This window comes from Elephas maximus, chromosome 19 (genome assembly GCF_024166365.1).
Source record: "Elephas maximus indicus isolate mEleMax1 chromosome 19, mEleMax1 primary haplotype, whole genome shotgun sequence".
Lineage (NCBI taxonomy): Eukaryota > Metazoa > Chordata > Mammalia > Proboscidea > Elephantidae > Elephas > Elephas maximus.
The window spans coordinates 65,963,392-65,982,276 of record NC_064837.1 but is presented as its reverse complement, the minus strand read 5'-3'; the positions used below and the strand labels follow the sequence as shown (position 1 = coordinate 65,982,276).

Below are 18,885 nucleotides of genomic sequence, written 5' to 3'. Positions count from 1 at the left end.
CTGGCGTCTGCCCCGGGAGAAGCTGTACCTACCTTGGTTGGGCTGCCCGCGTTAGCGTCTCCCGGCTGCAGGGGCGCGCAGATCCGAGTGTCCGGAAAGGGAGGGAAGGCGCGGCGGCAGGGAGTGGGGCGCTTTATGGGCGGCGGGCGGGCAGGTAGGCAGGAGGCGCTGGTGAGTCAGGCCGGCAGCATTCCTGCGCGGCGCGCACCTGTCGGGGCAGGAGCCTAGCCGCCACCGCCGGGCCCGCCCCCCGGAACAGGCTGCTGCTCCGGGCGCCCCGACCTCCGGCGGCGGGCAGGCAGGGCTTGTTTTCCAGGGGAGGAGCCACCCCTCACGCTCGCTGTCCAGCGCAGCCCGGGTGTGCCTCCCACCCCTCCAGGCTGCAGACGCCGGGGCCCGGCTGCCCCTGCCCGGGGGGGGGTGACCTCCTCCTCTAACCCTGGGCCACCTCCAGGCCATGCTGCGGCTGCCCCGACGGCCTCAGCTGCGCGCACCACCCCCCACCTCTCCGTGCCACCCCGAGGGATTGCCCCAAACCGGGTGGGGAGGCCTCGGCCCAGGTCCCAGCTCTGCCATTTACCGGGTCCTCTCAGCTCACACTCCCTGCGTGGTGTCCCGAGGGAGGTCTGAGAAGGGCTGGGTTTTCTGTGTCTTTGGACAAGTTACTCAAACGTCCTTAAAATGGATCTTAATACCCATGAAGGACCAGCCAGGCTGGCATGAAGTGGGCCCTCGGTGGTTCTCCTAACGGATGCACGAATCTGACCCTTCGGTCCTCTTCTGCTCCAGTCTCAGGTGTGCTGATGATTACCGCGATGGGACGAGTGGCATTCTAGTCCGAGCCTCCCGGCACCTGGATTTGGAGCTCCGTGTCCCTGACCTTATTTCTCGAGCCCCACCTGCCAGCAATGCCAGACGACATGGATTACCAGCTGGCCCCTGCCTGGACCAAGCAGCTCTGAGTGTCTGCTTCAAGCGGGCCCCTCTGCCTGCAGCTCCCTTCCCCCACCTCAGCCTGGCATAACCTTTTTTATTGCCGAAGGTTACCTGCCGATGCCATGCGCTCCAGGACGCCTTCCTTGACCTTTCCCAGCATCCAGGTTGGACTATGTGTCCCCATAGCCCCCCGGGACATGGCTTTTTCATGGCACTTGCCACATTGGTTTGAAATAATTTGTTTAGGGGGTCTCTCCACCTCATTGGACTGTGAATCCCGTGGGCAGACGCTCCCTAGTCAATCCTTTCATCCCCAGCGCCTAGGACAGTGCCTGGCACCTAGCAGCTGCTCAGTGGTTGAACAATGGTTGCTCAATGGGATTGCCACATGGCCTCCCTGAGCCTCAGTTTTCTCATCTGTAAAATAGACTAGTGCCCTGCCGACTCGCACAGTGATTGTGGGAGCAGCTGGGACTGGATATGGAAGTGCTGTGGCGAGTTTACACCACAAGCCGCCCAAGTGGGCTGTGTGTTCTCTGGAGGTGTACCAGGTGATCTGGTGCTTCATAGCATATGGCACTTACTGGTAGAGTGGTGAATGGTTTTAAGAAACAAATAAGTTAGACCGCCTTTTTGGGTGTCCACGTTCAATTCTTTTTCCCCCCAGAAAGGACATGTGGTCCAAAAAGCTGAACCAGCATCAACCACAGGTTCTGAGGGCAGAGTTAACATTTTGCCGTATTTGCTTTATTTATATTTTTGTTATGTGTTTATATTTATTTTCTATCTGAACTTTATGAAATTTCATTATCACACCTAAAATAATTGACAATGACTAATATCACGTATCCCCCGCGTGTCTGTCAGTTTGTCATACTGTGGGGGCTTGTGTGTTGCTGCGATGCTGGAAGCTATGCCACTGGCATTCAGATACCAGCAGGGTCCCCCATGGAGGACAGTTTCAGCTGAGCTTCCAGACTAAGACAGACTAGGAAGAAGGACCCGGCAGTCTACTTCTGAAAGCATTAGCCAGTGAAAACCTTATGAATAGCAGTGGAACATTGTCTGATACAGTGCTGGAAGATGAGCCCCCCAGGTTGGAAGGAGCTCAAGCATAGCAACGATTGTGGGGATGGCACAGGACAGGGCAGTGTTTTGTTCTGTTGTGCATAGGGCCGCTATGAGTCAGAACTGACTCACCGGCACCTAACAACAGCAACAATATCATGTATAAGGGAGCCCTGGTGGTGATAATGTTTAAGAGCTAACGGAAAGGTTGGCAGTTTGAACCGATCCAGTGGCCCATGGGAGAAAAGCCTGGCGATCTGCTCATGTAAAGATTACACAGCCTAGGAAACCCTATGGGGTAGTTCTACTCCGCCACTTGGGATGGCTTTGAGTTGAAATTGACTCAATGGTACCCACCCAACACCAACAGTATCCTTTATGGTTCAGTTGATATCCAAATTTCTTTCTTATTTATTTCTTTTATTTTACTTTAGGTGAAGATTTACAGAGCAAACTAGCTTCTCATTAAATAGTTAATATACATATGATTTTATGACATTGGTTGCCAATCACATGACATGTCACCACTCTCCCCTTCTCAACCTTGATTGTTCTATCTCTTTTTTTACTCTAAAATACTCTCCCACTTTCCCCGACATTGCCTTTTTAAAGACATAGGCCAGTTGTCCTGTAGGATGCCCCACTTTCTGGATTTGTCTGGCTGCCTCCTTCTGATGTCATTGGACTGGTTCTTTCATCCCCCTTTAAACTGGTAGCTAGGGTCCCTGGGTGGCAGAAATGGTTTGCACTTGACTACTGAAGGTTGGAAGTTCGAACCCACCTAGCAGTTCTGAGGAAGGAGGGCGTGGTGATCTGCTTCTTTAAAGATTACAGCCAAGAAAACCCCATGGAGCTCAGTCCTACTCTATAACACATGAGGTCACCATGAGTCTGAATTGACTCCATGGCAATGGGTTTGTTTTTGAACTGGAAGTTAGGTCTAAAGGCCTGATTAGATTCTGGCTATGCATTTTGGTGAGGAGGGTCACAGGTGCTGTGGGTCATTATAGCGGGGCTGCAGGACATGCTCACTCTAAGTGATGCTCAGCTCAACCATCTGGACAAGGGAGCAATCGCCCAGTGTCTCCATTGTAAAAACACTTTTCTCCTTGTGATGAAGAAGTAATCTAGAATGTAATCAATGTCACTGAACTATACACGTAGAAGCTGTATGTTCTGGTGTGTACACTCTCAACAACAGCAAAAAATAAAATCAATTCTATAAAAAGGTAGTAATCTGGAGGGGGTGAAGATGCTATGTCACCCTGAAAATGTCCTGCTTCCCGACAGCCTTGCAGGAGTGGTTTTAGCATCTACTGTTGATCCTTGTCTGAACCCATTATTCTTTTGGGGTTGGTTGATGAATGGTGATTTTCTGTTTCTATCTTTCCTTCTACGTTTAATAGGTGTTCTTCTGATTAAAAAAAAAAAAAAAAAGCTTTCCTACATCAACCGAGGGTGAACTATGTTCCTCCAAAAATGCAAAAAAACAAACCAAACCAAACCCGTTGCCGTCGAGTTGATTGCTACTCAAAGTGACCCTATAGGACAGAGTAGAACTGCCCCATAGGGTTTCTGAGAAGCAGCTGGTGGATTTGAACGGCTGACCTTTTGGTTAGTGGACACTTTAGTTACCAGAGAAAGAAGCTGATATAATATTCCACTCCAATGGTTGCAAGTATATTTCTTCCTTTTTCTCTTTTTGCAAGTATCACTATGGATGAATGGATTTTTTATTCACCAGCTTAAAATCAATTATATTCTTAATGTTCACATTAAACCAAATCTGGCCAGTGGGGGATCCCTTTTGAAACACTCCTATTAGTCTTCCCTGCTTTCTAGAACAAACTGGCCCAGTCCTGCTTAGACTTCCTTTGCCCCAGCCCTGAAAGCAACCATTTCTCCATAAAGCCCTGGTCCCTTGTAGCAGGAAATGGTGGAGAGATCTGGGCGTTACATATGCTTATTGTTACTGGGGCGTCCAAGTTCTAGGTCCTTTCAGTGGACATAGGTAGGAAATGTTTTCTTCAGACATGAGTTCCTATTAATATTTTCAACTCAAATTTAACATGAGTTTTTTCTTAATTTCTTTTTTCTCTCTTTCCTCCTCTTTATAATTTTGTTTTGTTTTGCGAAGAAGCAAATGGGTTCGTCCACACTTCTCTCCTTGCACACTTCGCTTTCATCTCATCTCTCCTGGAGATCACTCCCAATCCACCCATGGAGATCTTCATTCTTTTCTGTGGCTCAATGGCCCTTAAAAAAATTTTATTACAGAAATTTTCAAACATATACAAAACTAAGAGAGACAAATGCACCCTTACGAAGCTTCAGTGCTAACGCGCGGCCAGTCTAGAACGGGCCTTCTGGAATCTAGCCATACAGGATTGCAGGAGGCGGTGGGCGGGTGACGTGGTGGGACAGACGCTTTCAGTCCAGTGTCCACTTTCAGTCTGGTGTCTGTGGGGTGAGGACCAGCCTCCCATCCCTCCCCCCGCCACTCACCTGGGTGTTTACCTCATGCCAGGAACTAGGGACACAGTGTGCTTACGACTGGTTTGTGCTCACAAGGAAAAATATGAGACACTGGTGGGCTGAGCCCACTGATATATGGACAGAGGATTCCAGGCAGCAGGTAAGAAAGTGCTGAAAGCCCCGAGAAACGAGGGGCCACTGCCCAGGGGTGTTAGGAAGCTGGATCTGGAAGTCTCTTCAGGGGACATGGGAGATCATCTGACGCGGCAAGAGCTGGGGTTTAAACATGACTGTTGACAGGATTGGAGCCTGGATGGGAGTGGGAGAAACTGAGACTGCAGGCTGGTTAACCTGTGGCTGTCGATGCTGACTCAGGGCAACCCCATGTGTTACAGAGCACAGCTGCTCCATAGGGCTTTCCGGGTTGTAAGCTTTCCAGAAGCAGATCTCCAGGCTTTCTTCTTTGGCGCCATTGGGTGGGTTTGAACTGCCGAACTTCAGGATAGTAGTCAAGAGCACGCCGTTTGCTCCATGCAGGGACCTGCTGGCTGGTTAGGCCAGTACAATCTGCTACACGAGGAGTGAGGCCTGAACCAGGGCAGGAGTAACAGGGATGGAGGAGCGACGTCCGAGGTCAAAGTGACCCATCTGATATGGGGGCGAGAGCAGAGGGTTCCTAGGTGTGCAGCTGTAGAACTGGACAGATCATTAAGTCATCACCCAAGAACAGGACAAAGGGTACGGAGTGTGTGTGAAACCAGAAGACCTGGTTAAAGTTCAGTTTGGACAGAGTGAGTTCTCCTTGTGAGCAGAGATTAGCTATACATAACTTTGTGTCCTTAACACCAGGGACTCCATCTCCACAGAAACTGTTAAAAACCCATCAGTGAGGCTTACTCACTGCCCTCGCGTTGATTACAACTCATGGTGACCCTACATGTTTCAGAGTAGTACCTCTCTCCATAGGGTTTTCAATGGCTGTAACCCTTCAGAAGTAGAATGCCAGGATTTTTCTTCCAAGGTGCCTCCGCGTGGATTCAAACAGCAAACCTTTTGGTTAGCAGCCCAGCAACACCCACAGACTCCTCAGTGAGATTAGGTAGGTAACCCCGTTTTAACATGCCAACCTGCCGCCATTGAGGGTAAAACTGCTCCATAGAGTTTTCTTGGTTGTAATCTTTATGGAAGCAGATTGCCAGGCCTTTCTTCTGTGCAGTCACTGGGCACATTTGAACCACCAACCTTTAGGTTAGCAGCTGACTGCAAATCACTCGCACCACCCAGGGACCTTCAATCCCATTGTAGGGAAGAGTAAACAAAGTTCAGAGGCGTTAAAGGCCTTGACCAAACACAACGCTCTTGTCTGCTCACCCCAGGCCTCCCCTCAGCTGGGCTCTCGGGCATACAGCCCCAGGCCTGTCATGGCTACTCCAGCCAGGACAGCCCAACTACAGGGCTCAACAGAGGCCAGCACAGGGCCTTGGCCCGGGTAGCTCAAAGGTAAGACCCTGGCCAGTTCCATCATCTCTAGTTTGACTCTCCTCCTTGGTTGAAAACAAAAAGAATTGGATCGGCCAATGACAATCGCTTGTAAAGTTTTATATGCTTTATAAAGTTTTTGCATAAATCAGTTCACCGATTCCTCATAACCACCTTCCAGAGCTTTATTACCTTGATTTGACAGAGAAGGCCATGGGCTTACATAGGTGAAGGGCCCAAGCCCACAGCACCTGCTTTAAACTGGGACTCCAGATGGAGGCTCTGACTCCCCATTTACTGCCATTTCCCCTGCCCCACACCATCCCCCGCAAACCTCCACAGGCCCCCTGGGCTAACAAGAGGCCCCAGCTGGAGGCCGAGGGCAGGAAACCTTCCCAGAGACTCTTGGCGCTGAGCGAACAGCTAGTCTCCCAGGGCTGCACAGTCCTGCCACTGGAAGGGAGGGTGAGAATTAAGCTCCTCTGGTGTTGACTACGTGCACGTGTGAAGTGGGGGAGGCAAGAGTGACTCCAGTTTTATTCTTGGGACCTGCGGGCAGAGTTCATCAGGCCACATAACAGCATGACTGGTCGGCCACAATTTCAGGCCCACCTTTCCATACCCCTGCCCGCCCGTGGAAACAACACGGCTCTTCACAGCTTGGCTTCCTCCTCTGACAGTCGGCCCTTCCGCTGGTGGGAAGGAGAGTTGCCAAAGAACACGGAAGATAAATGAGCCCCCTGTGGACGCGGCAGGCTGGCCACAGCTGGAAAAGCAGCTTAGGCCCCCGGAGGAACCCAGCAGCCGTGGGAGCTGCCAGGCAGCTGTGGGGCAGAGATAACAAGTAGAGGAAGGGTGGGGTGGCAGGATCTCCCAGGAGCCGGCCTTCATGTAAACAATAAGCTGTAGCCCCGCCAGGGCGGAGGTGATTCATGTCCCCCACCACTTGGAGCCAAGGAGCTGGGCAACCCCATTCCGGGCACCAATGCACAGGTCAGCATCTCCCCCATCTCTTCTGGTAACTAGCTTGACTTCAAAAGGCTGGGTGTGTCCAAGAAGTGGTCTTGGGGTGCTCCATTGCCCCAGGAGGCAGAAGCCCCCGCTCTTGCCTGAGAACAGGCTGGGTTTCAGGACTGAGGCAGCAGAGAGCAGGAACACGTGTTCTCACCCCACTCCCTGGAATCTCACCTGTGCCCCAAAGGGTGTCACACTGAGTGCCAGTGAATGACTGGGGTGACTTTGCAGGCTGCTCCTCTGAGCAGTGTCACAAGTGTTGGTTACCCCATTTCAACCCTGGGGTAACAATCCCGACCAAAACCACAGAGCACCCCAGCTCGCACATCTGTCTCGAAACAGACAGTGGTGGGGGCGGGGGGGGGCAGCGCACCTGAGAGGCCAAGTGCTAAAAAAACAGTACGTTTAATAGGGTGCAAACCCCAAACAGTATACACGTCCACAGGCCCCACTCCTTGGCCGCACAATGTCCTTCTTCTGGCTAGAATGCCAGCTAGGGGCTCTTCTCGGGGAGGGCGGTTGTTAGCAGGCCCCATGTCTGGAATAGAGAGTGGCGCCCCCCAGTTACGGGCGACACAGCCTGTTGAGTCCTGGAACAGCTCCTTCTCTCGATGGGAAGGGGAAGGTCCACTCTGACCCTGTGGCCCCACTGGTCACTGCTTGGCCTTCTTCACAATGGTGCCCACAGCAGAGATCACCGTGGTCTTGGAGCCACTGGCGCTGGTGGTCACCGTGACGACGGCAGGCAGGGTGGCAGTGGTGGTGAGGATGGTGGGCTGGGCGATTGTCGTCACCGGGATGGCTGAGTCCCACTTGCTCTTCCTCTTCTGGGCATCTGGAGATAAAACGAGAGAGAGGTCAGGACTGAGATGAACCAGACAGCCACAAACCCTTCGGTCCAAGCTTAGGAAAGAGAGCATGACAGGACCTAGCCGTGGAGAGCACGCAGGGCTCCAAGGCTGGTTCCCCAACTCCCAGGCACAGACAAAAGTACAGCCAGGCCAAGGCAAGGCCTGGACCCACGAGGCAGAGCCCGGCCTCTATATATGGGGGTGGGAAGCCGCGGAGCACCATGCTGTGACAACAGCCTTTACCTGCGACGGCTGTGCTGGCAGTGGTGGTGGTGGTGGCTGTGGCGTTGGTCGTGGTGCCTTTCTTGGTGCCCGTCACAAACTCAATCTGGAAGGGGAGGGAAGAGAGTGAGACCTGTGCAAAGCCGCAGCTCCACACCTTCTGCCAGCGTCTGCTCCCAGGGACAGGAGCTTGGCACTAAACAAAGGAGGCACTGAAATCAACTCTGCTGTAACCATCTGGGGGAGGGAAAGGTGTCTAAGAAGAGCCTGAAGGGGATCGTACGTCTCTTAAAAGAGCTTCCCAAACAGATATCGGGTCCCTCCCAGCCTCACCTTGTTCAGCACAGGCCCGGCTTCCGCCCCACCCGCTGCCCCACCTCACATGCCCAGCACCGTTTGGCCAGGCCCCTCCTCCTCACACCCAGGAGGAGGTGGTGCCCGCCCGCACAGGGGAAGGACAGCTCCGGTCCCCAGGCGCTGCAGACACGTCCCTGCAATAAGCCTGGGGTGTGGAAGGGGGAGGGAAAGAGAGAGAAGGGAGATTCAATCAAGGGTTAAGAATGAGAAACCAGATCACACCCTAGCACCAGTTCCCACACTCCTGGCCGACAGCCAGCGCCTTGCCTCCGAAGGCCCCCAGCTCACCCAGCTCACCCGGCCACGCAGCACCCCCAACCTGGGGCTGTATCCCAGAGGCCACACGGCTGCTTTGAGGAGGGTCAGGCCAAACCAGAGGGAGGGAGGAGCTGGTGGCCTGAGGGCCCGGCGTTCTCTCGGTGCCCAGAGGGCAACCCTTGATCTCAAAGTCACACTTTCCCTGAAGGACCCAGACCTCATTGCTCAGGAAGAAGTGGTGTTCAGGGTCCTACGATGAGGGGTCACCTGACATCTGACATGGAGTACAGGGGCACTGGAGCCAGCTCTGGGGGCTGAGAACACACAGGCTAGAGCAAGCTGGGCCCAGCAAACTAGGAGATGGCCAGAGTGGCTCCAACGACACGCAAGGAACAAAGCACCAGGGCTCTGTAGGTCATAAGCGGGGAGGGAGGTGAAGGAGGTCCAATGCACCAAACTAAGACACCAAGAAACCAAACAGAAGCCACAAGGAAGCATCTTCAGGCTGAGGTAGAACGAGGCTGGGCGTCGACAAGGCCTATGAGTCCAGGAGGCACCTCCACGGCCGCTCAGAACATCACCAGGCGCCGCTGTGGGGCCAGGGCTGGGAGAGCCGTCTGGAACCCTCTAGGCTTGGCCAGCAGAACCATGCACTCCAGACGCCTGCCCTTTCCATCCGGGTATCTGCCTACCACTCACTTTGGTTCGCTCCTTCTTGGCCTTTTCCAATTTGTCCATTTCAATCTTCTGGGCTTTGGCTACAAAGACAAGACAAGCTGTTACAAGAGCAGACCCCGTTACAGGAGACAGTCTAGGCCACTGGAACTGAGTCCAGCAGCCCGCCTCCCTCCATGTTCTTGCGATATGGACTAAAGCAGCCTCCAGGCCTCATGGGCGTGAGGTCCTTTTGTAGGAGGCAGAATTTGGGGTTGGCTCTGGGCCAGTGGAGAGCAGGGGCTTCAAACCCAAGGGCCCAGGGCTGCAGACTGTGCAGCCCTGTTGGAAGGGGCCAGCTGCTCCCAGGCTCCAGCTGAGCACTAACATATGGAACTGTGGCCCAGTGTGGCCAGGTTTTCCCACTGACCAAGAGAAACAGGAATTATGGGTTATGTAAAATGCTGGCAACTGGTTCAAATTAAAACAAGACAAAACACATCTACAGGCCAGATCTGGTCCACGGGCTGCTGGCTTGAGACCTGCCTATGGCTGAAGGGCTTGGACCATTTGAAATTCCTCCACAGCCTCCCAAAGGGGCCCCTAAGAAAACACATGCTCTTGCTGCCTCAGCACACACAGGCCTCTGCCTACATCTGCTTGGCTGGCCCCTCACAGCTTCAAACCCCAGCTCCAACAGGGTTTCCTTAGTGAGGCCTTCCTACCCCATGAGCCAGGCTGGGTGATCCCGCCTGCCAAAGGCTCCCCCTCTGCACTCGGCAACCCCAACACCACCAAACTTGTCACTGCTGGAGTTGCCTGTTCAACCACCTGCCCTCTCTATTGCATTCTAAGTCAAGGGTGGGGTGTGTCTCGTTCAAGGCTGGAGACCCAGCCCCTTGGGCACAGCCTGACATAAAGGGGACCCTTGAGTATGTGTTGGATGGATGGACAGCTGGATGGGGGGATGGATGGGTGGATGGCTGGATGGGCAGATGGATGGATGGACGGAAAGAAGGCGACTACCTAATGCCTCATAGTAAGAGTCCTCGGACCAGCCATGGGGGTCAAACATATCCTGAAAAAAAAAAAAAGGTTAAAGCCGCAGTCAGAAGGGACCATCAGAAGACAGACGACTTAGAAACCCAAGTTCCCTTACCCTAAGTCCCTCCTTGGACTTTCCCAGCCTGGAGTCCCTTCCCCTTGAGGGATGGGGACAAGGACTCAGCTGTCATCCCCAGCCTCCACCCAAGGGGTGCCAAAAGCTTTTAGGAACATGAGAGTGGTCGTATGCCTGTCCGGCAATACCTCAGGCTATTCTATAGGGCCGAGGCCACACTCCAAAACCAAAACCAAACCCAGTACCGTCGAGTCGATTCCAACTCATAGCGACCCTACAGGACAGAGTAGAACTGCCCCATAGAGTTTCCTAGGAGCACCTGGCGGATTCGAACTGCCGACCCTTTGGTTAGCAGCCGTAGCACTTAACCACTACACCACCAGCGTTTCCAGGCCACACTCAGACCCTAATTAATCAGGGCCCAGGAACGTGGTCTATTGCTGGGATCTCTTTATTGGACTATTCCAGAACAACAGGAATTCAAACAAGAGATAAGGTGTGTGCTCTTCAGCCAGCAGTGCTACTGCCCGAACCTTCTGCGGCTCTAAGCTAAACCCAGCAGAGTGAGGGGCCCTGGGCACCACCCCACCACCAGTCTCAAACGCAAGACGCACCTTTGGGTAGTTGGTGCCAAGCTCGTCAATCGCACAGAACTGGATCAGCTTCTCATAGATGCTGAAAGAAGAATGCAAAAAAGCAATGAGTGGGCACTAGTCCCAGGGCCTGCATGGCACCAAATTCCAACACGTTACCAGAACCATCCAGCTCCCGGGCTGACATGAACCTTAAACCCAAACTGTTCTAAGCAAGCTTCCTGCTGGGAGGGGAGAAGTCCATTGGCCTGACATAAGATGACGTGGACCCTTCCACCCTTGCAGTGAGATGGGGCTGTGAGCTAGGGGCCGGAACGAGGACAGCGCCATGTTGATGCCTGGGTTTGGTGTTTTACCTGGACGTCTCCGACCTTCCATCTGTGGCTGGGTCTGAGTCACGTACTCAGGTTCAATCTGGGCCAGGGCAGAGCCCTGCGATCACCCCATCAGGCTCATTCCTGGGGGTTTTAGTCACATGAGCACTGGACAGAGTAAGACCCAGAATAGCCCTATCCTTTAACCTGGCACCAGCGCACAGGATCAACGACTTCTTAAGAGTTGGAAGAAGCCAGTGATGGCCTAGCCCAACTCCTTCCTATCACATATGAGGAAACTGAGGCCTGGAGAGGGCATAGGCTTTCGGAGCAGAGTGGAGACAGGAGGCCAGCCAGGCCCCCTCCCCACCCCAGTACAGTGCAGGGTTCTTGCTTTCACTCTACGGTCTGGCTCACTGTGTTTAGTCTGGATGGTGTGAATGCTGTCAGCCATGTCTCATAGTCTAGTGTGTCTCACATGCACTCAACATACCCACAGTCTGGGTGACGGCCCCTTTGGCCCAGGTGGGATCTTAGCTGGGCCTCTCCTCTCTTCCCACCACCTCCATGTGGGCACCCTGTTCCCCGGTCCAACATCAACGACTCAACTGGCCCTGCAGGCTCACGGGAAACTCACCTGGGGTTCCGAAACTCCTTCTTCCTTTGGATAATGTAGTTCATGTCCATTCCCTCCTTTATCTTCCGCTCATACAGTTTCTGGATCTTATCCTGCAGACAAAGAGCAGAAGAACACTTACAATGGAAGCCCACCCACTCCATCCCTGCATGTGGTCCTGACGTGCTGGCGAAGCAAGGACAGTGGGACCCATAGGGCCGCACGGAGCCCTGCACCAGCCATCATATTCTCCACCACTGCCTCTGACCAGAGCTGCCGGTCAGCGAGACCGAGAACAGCCTGTCTTCACTGACTTCCCCTGGAACCCTTCTGGGGGCCAGGACAGTGAGCAGTGAGAGATTAAGGCGAGTGATGGATGAATGACATGATGAATGTAAGTCAGTGTCACTCAACTCTGCCCGTGAAGAATGTTGAAATGGCCAGTGTTTGTTACACGTTTTTACTACACACATAAAACAGGATAACAAACATCCCAAATTGGTCAACCAGCTCCTGATTCATCCGAAGGTGAGCTTAGGGCATAGTCAGCATGCAAGGACTGAGCAGTGGTTTTACATTTTCACACATGGTTAAGTCTTCAGTGGATCCATGAGTCACAGAGACTTGGGAAGGGCTTTGTTCTTTTGGAGGAAGGCAAGCATACAGAGCTTTTTGGATTTGGTCTCACAGGCTTTCCAGAATGTGGGCGAAGCTCAGAGAGAGCCAGTCCCCGCCACCCTATCAAGGGCCTAGAGCTCCCCTCTCACCTTCATCAGCCGCCCCCTCCCGCCCCCTGGCCTGGCGCTGGATGGGAAACAGGACAGCCACCTGGTAGAGAGCCAGGCTCATGTATGGGACCAGTGCCACAGGTGTTCTGAGGCTCATGGAGACAATGTCCTTGACAGATGGGATCAGTGTTGCCCAGTGTCAGCAAAGAGGCCCAAGAAACTCGAGTACCCATGATGGGCCCAGGGCAGAGCCACCTAGGAAGAGCAGGCTTAGCCAGGAAGGTTGGTGCTGGCCCAGCTCAAGGCCAAGCTGCAACCTCCCCACAGTGGCAGCTATGCATACAGATTCTCCCCAAGGAATACACTGGGGCTTGATTCACCTGCAAGAGGAGGTGGGCAGGGCTCACGTCAGGAGACGAGCTCCCCCCCGCGTCAGAGGCTGGTTCTTTCTGCCGAGACTGGGCTGAGGAAGCATGAATTGCAGAGAGGTCTGTAACATGTTTCCCAGGTACGAGAGAAGCCAAGAGTGACAACCCTGTTTCCTCAACCATCACCTCCTCCCTGGCCTTATGCAGACAGAAGGCTCAGCAGCTGGAGGCGAGCCTCGATTGTACAGATGACCTGTCTGCGTCTCGCAGGCCACCAGCTTGCTCTATCACCTCAGGGGACTGAACTATTTGCTCAGTGTCTTGCTTCTACCATCAGGAGGATCTAAAAAGAAGGAACGTTCTACATTCAAGAGCTGAGCCGCCTGGTGGTTCTGCCTGGCAGACGGCTGGGGCTGCTCCTCACATGCTGTAGCTTGCTGCCTGGCACGGTGGGGTGACGCCACCCTGGGCAGGGTGGTGGTAGGGGCTGACGACTCAGCATAGGGAGGAGTCTCCCGGGGGAGGAAGGGAACCTGCGCTGTGCCCCCAGCCCTGACCCTGGCCAGCCTGCTGTATTCCTCAGCCCCAGGGCCCTTTAGTCACCCATCCGGAGGGCGGTGCCACGGGCTCGCGTGTGGCCAGAGGCGCCCAGGAGATGCTGCGGGGCGAGAGGTAGAGAGAGCCGCTGTTGCCTGTTCTGTTGTTTGTCACAAGGTCCCACCACAGGCGACCCGCAGAGGGGCAAGGAGACACAAGCACAGAGTCTGAAAAGGAGGTGGAAATCCCAGCTGTCCCCTGAGGTTCTGCTCGCAAGGGATTAACAGCACTAAACATTCTAACTCTGGGATTTCCAAATCTCAGGTCAGGTTTGTATGAGGCTTTGTCAGGCAGGAAGCTAGTGAGTTGGCAGTTAGAATGGGTACGAGGGTAAGAATTTTATGCAAACACATGCTTGTGTTTTTGCATTTCTATAATCTGGCTACTTTAAATTCTGATTGGCCCCCAGTTTCTTAGCAAAGTTGCTTCGGAGGTTCCCATTGGCTTGGCTGGGCTGTATGGAAAGGTATGTAATTATTTTTTCTGTCTAGGCCAAGGGTGGGCCAGGGGGTCCCAGCGAGAGCGGCACCAGGGGATAGGCAGAGCATGGACTCCTGAGGTCAGGACAATGGGAGGCAGCTGGACTGCCGGTCCTTCTTCTCTGGGCTGCTTCCCCTGCAGAAGCCTCGGTCCCTTTCCCAGCCAGGCCTTTGGATATACGACCAAACCAAATACTCCAATGGGCCACCTAATCCACAGTGGCCTCGGCAGCCCAGGCTTGTGCTTACTTGTAAGTGATTTGAACATCTGCCAGGGGGTTCTGGCGGGATCTTGATTTCATCAGGTGACATGTTCCGGACTCTTTCAGAAAATGAGGCTGTTGAAAGAACAGAGACAAAAATTCAGCAGGTGAGGGGCTGGAATGGGGAAAGACATGGACAATAAAAAAGGAAGCACGTAAAATGTTCTTGGGGAGGAGTAAATGCTATGAAAAGAGTTAAGATGGGCTGTTCAGCTGTGGCTTTTCTGAGAGGGGGTCATCTAAATCAGACCAAATGACCAGAAGGAGCCAGCCAGTGCAGTGAGGGGAAGTAGTAGTTTGGGCATAAGTCACAGGTGCAAAGAATACATACTCCCAAGCCTCAGCAGTTAACTTTCAAAGAAAGGTATGTCAGTCGTGTGCTGGTAAACACTTAGCAACCAGCTTAGGAGAGAGGGGGAGCCGGGATCTGTAGCATTTGCCAATTCCCATGGTGTAATTTCTCCTTCAGTGGTCAATTTCAAGTTACCAACATGAAGTCACTGACCCTAGAGCGGGGAACGGGTGTGTACAATGTAAGCGGGTCCCGCCCGCTCCAGCCCACCACTAGGCATATCCCTAAAACCCCTCCAAGACTTGTGAAACTCAGAGTTGCTTGGAGCCATCCTTCTTATCCCAGGCTGACCTGCCCAGGCTCTAAGAGAAAGAATCTAGGGCTCCTGAGGCTCTGGGTCCCAAAGCATCCAGAACTGCGCCTTGAGCATAAACGACATTTAAAAAATTGCCTAAGTTAAGAATTAACTTAGGGACTTCAGAACAAAATAAAACACCAATCAACTCTCTGTTGGTCCACCTCATTCTTGGGAACAAAAGGCCTATTTCTAACGTGAAAAACCCCAACCTCCAATGGACAATTCCCACAGAGATTTGCCACTACCCACCCAAGGCTCTCTCTCCACTCCCTTCCCTTAGCCTCTGGCCACCCTGGCAGCTGCAGAGTTGTGCTCTGGAGCGCTGAGACAATGTGCTGTTTGTTGTAAGATTCTGTCTGTGCTCTTTAGAGCATTCTCTCATGAAAAGAACCATACAATGTGCAAAAAGCAGGCAGAGTTGGGTGGGAAAGGATGAAGGGAAAGAATGAGCAAACCACCACCAGTTAACATTCAGCAAGGACTAGGCACCTACTGTGTGCCAGGCCCCGGGCCTATCCATTTCTCAGAATAGCCCTCTGGGGCTGAGAGGCTGCCCAGGGCTGGCCTAGCATGGCTGGCCCCATCTCCTCTCCAAAAGCTGGGTTAATATTTTCTCAGCAGATAAGGAACTTTGATCTCTGCCTCTGGTTTCAGTGTTACTGTAAAGCACACCGTGCTGGGCAGGGCTGGGGTAAGGCCCCAGCAGACTTTGCCATTCCATGTGCTGCCATCCAGGCCTGAGCACACTGGAGGTATGTCAAGACTGGCAGAGAGCTCGAACCCAGGGCAGTCTCATTACACTGTACATGTGCGATTATCCCTGTTATCATGGACCCTTGCTGGATGTGCCCCAAGAGCACAGCACTGAACAGCCATTTCGGGTGAGGGCAAGAGAACAGAGACTGGGCAACATGGAGACCAAAGGTCCCGCCTGGACCTGACCCACCAGTGCAGACCAAGGACAGCTTCCATGGGGGCTATGTGCTTCTCTTGCCCAGCACCTTCCTTCTGCCTCCTGACTCAGGGAGCAAAGGTGACACCCAGGCCTGACTGGAGTTCAACTCTAGTCTTGAATTCCTCCTTTCTCTCAGCCCTGGGATAGTCAGGAGCTCTCAGCCCAAGGCTCAGGTGGGCTGCAGAGGCCTGTGAAGTGGAGTTAGCTGGGGTGGGGTGGCCCTCTGATTTTGTGGGTATCAGCAAAGACAGCCCTGGGCACACACACAAGCGGGGTGAAGCGCTGGGCTGAGAGCGTGCCTCTGTGTGAGAGACAAAGAGTGTCCTTCGGGATTTGCCAGGAAGGCCTTTGGGATAAACATGGTGTGGCCATGCTGCCACTGCAACCCAACCACACTCTGGGGCTCATATGGTCCAGTGTGACAGGATGGGGAATGCCCCCGAGCTCCCAGTCTGGAAACAAGAGAATTGCCAGGAAGTTACTGGCAAAAATAAAGACACATTCCGTAAAAGCAGAGGAAAGTTTACTGCACAGGATAAGTCAGGGGCAATCTTCCAGTGATTCCTTTCCTAAGTCCCAGAATATGTCTCACGGAGAAGATGTAAGACCCACAAATGCTGTTATTTGAGCCACCACGAAGCCTCAAGCATTCTCCCGGGAAATGCGTCCCCAGACCCTTAGAGGCAGTGGCGGTGTTGGGCTGCTGCCTGGGTCTGCTAGGGGTGTTCTAGAAGGGCAGTGCACTTAGAATCTGAGAGGCTTGTTGCCGGCATGATTCACCCTGTGCACGCCCAAGCCAGAAAACAGTCACGGCATCCACAGCTGCCAGGTAGGAATCTGAGCAGGAGCCGCCGGTCAAGTGGGCTTAGGTAATGGCTAGGAATGAGCAAGACTGGAGATGCCAGGGGTGCCTGGAGGGCTGGAGGTGGCTGTAGGGCAAGAGGCAGCAGTGTCCCTCGCTCACCAGCAACATGCAGAAGCCACTGGATCAGCATGCCGAAAGTGTAACCTTATAGGACCCCGGTGGGGTGCTGGCGCGGCACCAGGAGAGGGGGGACGGGGTACCACTCTGCTCTGCCAAGCAGCTGCGATGCTGACAGCTCGTGGGCTGGCTTCTCCGTGCTCTCGTTTGCTCACTAAAGCTGGGGCTGTCCACACGTACGAAATGCTTTTCAATCCAAGCTGGGCAGCCTGTGAGGCCTGACATCCAGAAAGAGTCACAAAAGGAGCTGAGTTCAGGCTGAGGGACCAACACCCAGGGATGGCATCATGAGTGGAAGCCACTCTGTCAGCTAAACCCCTCACCTCCTCAACGAGAAACAGGACGAGTATTCAAGACTACTGGGCTTCAAGATGCATCTGTGTCTTTGGTGGGTGAAGGGATAAACGAACCGTGGTGCATTCCTACCACAGGGCATTACTTAGCAGTACAAAGAAAGAAACCATGGAGATGCTCAATGACATGAGTGAATCTCAAAAGCATTATGTCAAGCGAAGCAGCGACACAAAAGACTGTATGATTTCATTTGTGTCAGTGGTTCTCAACCAGGGGGGATTTGGCTCCCCAGGGACACTGGGCAACGTCTGGAGACATTTTTCATTGTCACAGCTGGGGACGGGGGTGCTACTGGCACCTAGAGGATAGAGACCAAGGATGCTGCTAAAGATCCTTGGCCAACGAGGCCTGGGTGAGGGAGCCTGATTTCTATGAAATTATAAAAAAGAGAAAACCGCAGTGAAGAAAGAAGATCAGTACCTGCCTGAGGCTGGGGGAGGAGATGGTTCGCGGCGAGGGGACATTTTAGGACAATGGAGGTGCTCTCTACCATAATGGTGGTGGGGGCTAATGTCACTCAGTACCTGTAGAGCTCGGGGTAACCCCACTGTATGTAAATTATACCTCAATGAAGCTAGTAAAGAAAAGGGGCAAGAGGAGAAAAGTGCCAGTGCTGTGGGAGAAGCTGGCGGCAGGGCAGCTGGTGCCCACACACATTCCCCTGGCTGCCCACTCACCTGCCTGGGCACTACTATTACTGTGTCCTGGCAATCCTGGCATGCAGGCAGGCTGCTCTCTGGCCCCCTTTACATAGGTTCTCGGTAGTAAACAGCAGGGGAGGTTGGCCCCAGTCCCCTGGACTGTGGCTCAGGCCCCGGGAGAAGCCGCTGGTCCCTGGCAGGCACCGGCTCTGCATCCTCCACCCACAAAGCCAACTGCCATACCCCTAAAGCACCATTTTCTAGAGAGCAAAAACTAGGTCTCCAGGAAATGCTGATTTTTGTAGGATTTGGAAGACACACACCGCATTCACCAGGAAACCCAGGGATGAAGGTAGAATCCTGCCAGGGTTTTCGGCTGCCTACAGTGTCAGTTCCTACCAGTCCCTCCTCAACAAGCAAATCTAACGAACAGTTTCCAGCTCCTTGAGTTAGGGAAAAACAGAACGGGCTCCCTTCTTCCACCCCAGCAAAAGGAGCCTATTCAGAGAAAGGATAGGTTAGCAAGAGACAGGAAGCTGCACTCCCAGGCTAAGTCCTGGACTTTGAGTCCCTGGGGCTGGTGTGTGTGAGTCACGGCTCTGAAAAGGAAGCACAGGAATGGCTCTGTGGGCTGCCATCCAAAGCAGAGCCGAGCGAGCAGGAGTCTTGTTTTGTGAAGATTCAAGGGACAGGCCAGGAGAGATGGTAATGGCCACCAGAGAGAGGAGGGTTCATTCCTCCTTAAGGTTTGGATTCAGACTGCCAGAAACTTCTTCTGGGTCAGGCCATGGCCAAAGTCAAGAACCTGAGGGGCTTTCTAAGAGGATCAAGAGGCTGGGGTCAACACAGGGCTTGGATGGCCTATGGCTGTTTTCCAGAAACACAACCTCCCTGCTCCTTCCACGTCACAA

The 18,885-nt window shown here is 53.4% G+C and overlaps 2 protein-coding genes across 8 annotated transcripts in view; both read right to left on the bottom strand.

Annotated features, from left to right (window-relative positions):
* ITGB4 (integrin subunit beta 4) overlaps nt 1-239 on the bottom strand; it is a 32,808-nt gene extending 32,569 nt beyond the window's left edge. For 2 of the 4 annotated variants that reach the window (XM_049860176.1, XM_049860178.1), the window contains exon 1: nt 33-239. The gene's annotated coding sequence lies outside the window, so the exon portion shown is untranslated. The remainder of the gene's footprint in view (nt 1-32) is intronic. The other 2 variants (XM_049860179.1, XM_049860181.1) reach the window with 2 other exon arrangements.
* A 7,122-nt stretch (nt 240-7,361) lies between these two features.
* SAP30BP (SAP30 binding protein) overlaps nt 7,362-18,885 on the bottom strand; it is a 34,134-nt gene continuing 22,610 nt past the window's right edge. The window contains exons 2-11 of one of the 4 annotated variants that reach the window (XM_049860012.1): nt 14,379-14,467; nt 13,657-13,817; nt 13,066-13,175; nt 11,979-12,070; nt 11,049-11,109; nt 10,341-10,392; nt 9,360-9,418; nt 8,467-8,547; nt 8,067-8,151; nt 7,362-7,807 (exon numbers count right to left, since the gene is read on the bottom strand). In XM_049860012.1, coding sequence (XP_049715969.1) covers nt 7,626-7,807; nt 8,067-8,151; nt 8,467-8,547; nt 9,360-9,418; nt 10,341-10,392; nt 11,049-11,109; nt 11,979-12,070; nt 13,066-13,175; nt 13,657-13,817; nt 14,379-14,431 — 936 coding nt within the window. In that variant the 5' untranslated portion in view covers nt 14,432-14,467 and the 3' untranslated portion in view covers nt 7,362-7,625. The remainder of the gene's footprint in view (nt 7,808-8,066; nt 8,152-8,466; nt 8,548-9,359; nt 9,419-10,340; nt 10,393-11,048; nt 11,110-11,978; nt 12,071-13,065; nt 13,176-13,656; nt 13,818-14,378; nt 14,468-18,885) is intronic. The other 3 variants (XM_049860014.1, XM_049860011.1, XM_049860013.1) reach the window with 3 other exon arrangements.